Raw genomic sequence first — 5,638 nt, 5'->3', positions numbered from 1 at the left:
TTAGTAATTAGCATATTATATTAGAAGATCCAATTATATCGTTGTTAATTATTAATTATACATATAATATGAGAATAAAACTGTATCGTTCCTGTCTATGTATGTTACGGAAGTCATTCTATATTTTAAATTTAATTTAGTATCTAGGTTGGTACAAAAACAACCCAGTTACCGCATATTTATTGTGTAAATTTATTTACTATTTATATAAAGTTATGCGATCATATGTGTCGAGTGTTTAAATATAAATTAAATTTGTTTCAAGCTGAGAAAATGAAAATTATATTTTAGTATAGAAGGGATATGCATTATGGCGTGCTAATATTGAATTCAAGTCACGCTCGTGTGGGTGGGATAGTACCGAATATTTGCAATTAGATTACGTACGTACACGTCAAGATAACAAAGTTAGTGCAAATATAAATTCATTTGCGATCTGCAACATATAAAAATATCATCAGACTGAGAAAGATATGTACGTATATGTTTTCATTATATGGTCAGTAAATTAGGACAAAAATGCGCTTAAAGATAAGCCAACTGTTGGCTTTAAAAAAATAGAAATTAAGTTCTTAAATATATATAAATACGAATTTAAAATAGTTACTATATAAATCATGACCGCAGGGAATGGTGGCAAGAATCCTAGCACCATTTCCCCGTTGAGTCTCAATTCCGATCCTTTAGGTAAAAAACTGGGTATTGAAAATAATATTTTAATTTAATTATATAATGTTAATTACAATGAGTTTAGCAAGTCACTACTGTTGGAAATTGTCCTCAAATCTCACTTGCATAAATATATTTTTAATGATAAGTTTTGCCGACACTGGGGTATATATTACTTTCAACACTGGCTAAACCACTGATTGGTTAGACCTTTTGTCGTTTCTCCTAGCCAAAGCGAAACATACCCTTTTGAGGTTCTTCAACGCTTCTAGGACTCCGAAGAACACTTTCATGACTAGATAGAGCCTCGACTTGTTGACTTAACATTTCTGCAACGCTTCTAGGATTTCGAAGAACAGTTTCCTGACTAGATAGTGCCTCAACTTGTTGACTTGACATTTCTGCTACGCTTCTAGGACTTCGAAGAACAGTTTCCTGACTAGATAATTCCTCGACTTGTTGACTTGACATTTCTGCAACGCTTCTAGGACTTCGAAGAACAGTTTCCTGACTAGATAGTGCCTCGACTTGTTGACTTGACATTTCTGCAACGCTTCTAGGACTTCGAAGAACAGTTTCCTGACTAGATAGTGCCTCTACGCTTCTAGGGCTTCGATATACGTTTTCCTGGCTAGACAAAGCTTCGAAGCTTCTCTTATTGCGAGCTTTTACCCGTATAACTTGCCATGGCTGGGTTTTTACGTTTGGATTCCAGTTTGGAATGACAACATCATGGTGAGTCGGCTTTTTTAATTCAGGAAAATTCACATCACGTCTTACACGAGTTTGAGAATGGTGTGGTTGAATATGTAAATTAGCATGCCCTTCATCTCTTTGCAATATAACTTTGCCTACTCCTGGAAGGCTTGGGCTCTTTTCGGCTTCTTCCGAAGCAGAGACAGCCACCAATAGCAATACCGACAGTGCACATCTAATCATTTTCAACAGATATAATAAACTGATGCTTACAAACGTTCACTATTCTTATATATACAGGAAATTGTGTAAGAAACTCGTTCAAGATAACATGGCCAGAGTAAAAGGGTAATTACTTCAAGTGATCCCCCTATCTTTTTCTTGTTTACATCTACAGCTTCATTTCGAATAAGCGAAATAGTTAAGATAACCTTTACCAAGGACAAATGGGGGCAAATCATATTAAAAGATTATTGCAATTGTTTATATGTACATATAAAAATAAAAGATATACATATATAGTCACTCGTATTTTTATATTTTCTTTTATGAATGATGATGATGATGATGATAAGCCTATATTTTTTTAGATGAGTCTCATACCCGTTGGCCTCTTCTTCCATGCAAAGATATATCGTAAAACATTAATTGTATATATATTATAGCTAACCTACTTATACATTATATTATATTATACTATCGTTCTTATTTTGCTATTTGAATAAAAAACAACACAAGAGAAGCTGCTCCCAAAGACATGTCTAGTTATGCAAAATAGATGATTAACATTGGACAAATAAACGGTGGTAATGACCTTTCAATTTTATAGGGGCTTTACCACTCACCAAAATATCTACAAAAAAACCTTGCTTCAACTATATTTTTGAACCTGATACTGCGTATTACCAAACGTTACTACCATTATTATTATGATTTCTCAAATTAATATTATGTACAGATTAATTTTGTCCTACGTCAATGGTTGATAAACCAATTGACATGCAACTTTCACATAATTATAGCTTACAGTTCCACGATGGATTAATGTCATAGAATAAACGATTATCTTATTTATTTAAGTAGTGTTTAAAAGCGATGTAATTTCACATTTAAATTAAAAATATTAATAGTAGCTTACTTTTGATTATTTGTACTTGTAATTGAGTCGTTAAAAGGTAATTTAGTATGATAAAATGGTTTCCTCTAATTTTATATTAAGAGATAAATCAAATCAAGGAACACAGTAGAATCCAAGCTAATCTCACAGCTTAATTCCGTACTCTGTAATTATTTTCTAGCAATATTATCTGCATGTTTTTTTTTTAAATCAAAAAGTAACAGCTCAACCTTAAATAAAGATAAATAAAGATAATAATAATATATCATAGCCGAAAAGGAAATTACATACAGTAGGTATTATTTTGATCAGTATTAAATCATTAAGTTGGCCGTCCCAGCTATAATATATTATTACATATAACAGGTATACATACTTATTTATATCTATTGTGTATAATTAATATACGATTAATATAATTGTTTTTTTATTAAAATATAATAATTGTAAGTTTTTCGAATATCATATATATATATATTTTATTGTCTTTTAAGATATATTTTTTATGATGTTATCAACATGTAAAACAATCCAGCCTAGGTAATGTCTGTCTTACTAAATTATCAAGTAACTGTGAACTATAAATAAATTTGTTATGAATTCATTTCAAGTTGCTCTCGTTTCTGATAAGACTTACGATTAAATCAGATTTATCCATAACATACATATATAAATTAAATAGCGATTTCACCCGCGTTCAATTTTCTTGTGGACCTATAACCTTCTTCAAGAGTTAGACTATTAAGTATTTTTTTTAAATACAGCTGGTAATTCAATTAGCATGCTCAAATAAAAAAAACAAATAAACTAACCAGCTTAATTATATTAGTACAGATTTTCTCTAAGTGTCTCATGAAATAAATAATAATAAAATAAATATTGGACAACATCACATACATTACTCTGATCCCAATGTAAGTAGCTAAAGCACTTGTGTTATGGATAATCAGAAATAACGACAGTACCATATCCACCCAGACCCAAGACAACATAGAAAACTAATGAACATCGACTCGGCCGGGAATCGAACCCGGGACCTCGGAGTGGCGTACCCATGAAAACCGGTGTACACACTACTCGACCACGGAGGTCGTGAAGTAGATATAAAGAAGAAACAATTGTCAACAGCACATCAGACGGATTTAATTGCTGACCTCATAAGAGATTGATTACAATTTAGTCATTTTAGATAACGCTAGAGCCGAGATTGCTTCTTCGAATACTTAAATCTTAACTTATGCACTGTGTTCTGCAGTGAAGGAAAACATGGTAAGGAAACGTAGCATGTATTGAATGCAAAACTGGTAAACGTTTATTAACCATGTTGGTTTGGAAGGAGGCCTTATCCCAAAATGAGACAATAACGGTCGGACGGTGCTTATCTTTTGACAATAGATGAACGAATTAAATCCATAACAAAATACTTTGATAATCTTAATTTTTAAAATTTATGTATGTATATTACTTATATTGTATTGCTCCGAATATAGGTAAATGTTACTGAATTTATGTCGCTAAGCAAACACAAATTCCTTTTACTCGACTGCAGAGTTCGTCAGTCACTTATTGTGTACCTATCTCGTTTGCTAAATTAATAAAGAAAGTATAGATACGTATTTATGCAAACGTATACTATACAATTAGAGAATTCATAGATTAAAGCACACCTTGGGAATTGTCAGAATCCCTATTCTGAAGATTGTAAGCACTTATTAGCATGTACTGATGTAAACATATTTTTATTATAATTTAAGTAATTTAAACATGATTTTTATATACTTGACTAGCGACCCGCTCCGCCTTCGCACGGGTGCAATGCTAATACTAAATATATGAATGTCTTACAACGTTCACAGTTTTTCAGTCATTAGACAATACAAACCACTATGTCGCTGCGTTTTAAATCTGTAATATTATTGAAAATATACATTTAAATTACATGCTGTTAAGGGCCATATTGATCTATATATAATGTACAATGTATTTAAGGTACTTAATTGGATAAAGATTAATGCTGTATAGCTTAAAATCACTTCGAAAATATTTATTTCTCAAAAGTAAAGGATAAAAAATGTTTGTTGTGGGCTATCCCTAAGAGATAGACATATGTACCATCGCGGACTTTTTTGAAGACCTTTTTAAGGTGTACAATACTGTAGTACATTATTTTGATCTATCTTGTAGAGCTCTGCCAGCGTTTGCAATGTAAGCGCAAAAAATGTATTTATTTCTATCTATCTATCACTTCAGAAACCTCTTTAGAAAATTATTAGTGTTTATCTACCATATTGTACATGTATTATACATATAAAACTTCCTCTTGAATCAATATAACTATTAAAAAAGCCGCATCAAAATCCTTTGTGAAATTTTAAAGATATGAGCATACATAGGGACAGGCAGCGGTAAGCGACTTTGTTTTACTATGTATACATATATTTGGTGATACATGAGGAGTGACCCATAATAAATACATTTTACAAATCTAGTTCAATATTTATTATTTATTTAAATTATTAACAAACAATTTTCCGTCAATTACTTGTAATTATAAGAACATACAATACATTTTGATTTTTTTATATTTAATAAGATATTACATTTTTTTCTGTTAACTGCTTCACCGTCCACCTCTGTTGGCGTAGATAGGATAAGTCTGTCTTGGTCCTCCCGGACGAGGGAATGGGTTGTGTGGACCAGTCGGTCGAGGCATTGAAGGGCGTGGCATAAAATTATTCCTGATGCTCCTTGCGTTACGACGATTATATCCTGGATGCGTTGCACCAGTATCTCGGCTGCTACTAGACGTTTTATGACTTCCACCCGATCTTCTAGCACTCGGCGAGTCTACGCTGCGAGCATATCTCCTGTTCGGGTCCAGCTTAACATCGTCTATATAAGTTGGTAAAACAGGGTGGTCGCCAGTCGCTGGTGCTCGGGGCACGTCGCCCTGATACAACCATAATGGCTGTTGATCTCCCGTGTCTCGAACTGTGCGAAGGATTGGTCTTCTTGTTGGTGGTGGTCTGTACGTTGGATGAATAAAACGCTGACCGTATGTATCAGCGACGATTGTCGCCAAAACTAACAGAGTCACTAATTTGAACATTGTTTCAAAATCTTCGCTGACTAACTTCAAGGAATGATACTTGGTTA

General features: G+C 32.8%; 1 protein-coding gene across 1 annotated transcript; it reads right to left on the bottom strand.

Annotated features, from left to right (window-relative positions):
- Positions 1–700: 700 nt before the first annotated feature.
- On the bottom strand, positions 701–5,638 carry LOC125064467. The gene is made up of 2 exons (XM_047671518.1): positions 5,107–5,638; positions 701–1,444 (listed from the first exon to the last, which is right to left on the bottom strand). Exons 1-2 carry the CDS (start codon positions 5,589–5,591, stop codon positions 895–897), a joined length of 1,035 nt encoding a protein of 344 aa, XP_047527474.1. The 5' UTR covers positions 5,592–5,638; the 3' UTR covers positions 701–894.

Source organism: Vanessa atalanta, chromosome 6 (genome assembly GCF_905147765.1).
Source record: "Vanessa atalanta chromosome 6, ilVanAtal1.2, whole genome shotgun sequence".
NCBI classification, from domain to species: Eukaryota; Metazoa; Arthropoda; class Insecta; order Lepidoptera; family Nymphalidae; genus Vanessa; species Vanessa atalanta.
The sequence above is the reverse complement of the archived record's forward strand: the minus strand, read 5'-3'. Positions and strand labels throughout refer to the sequence as shown.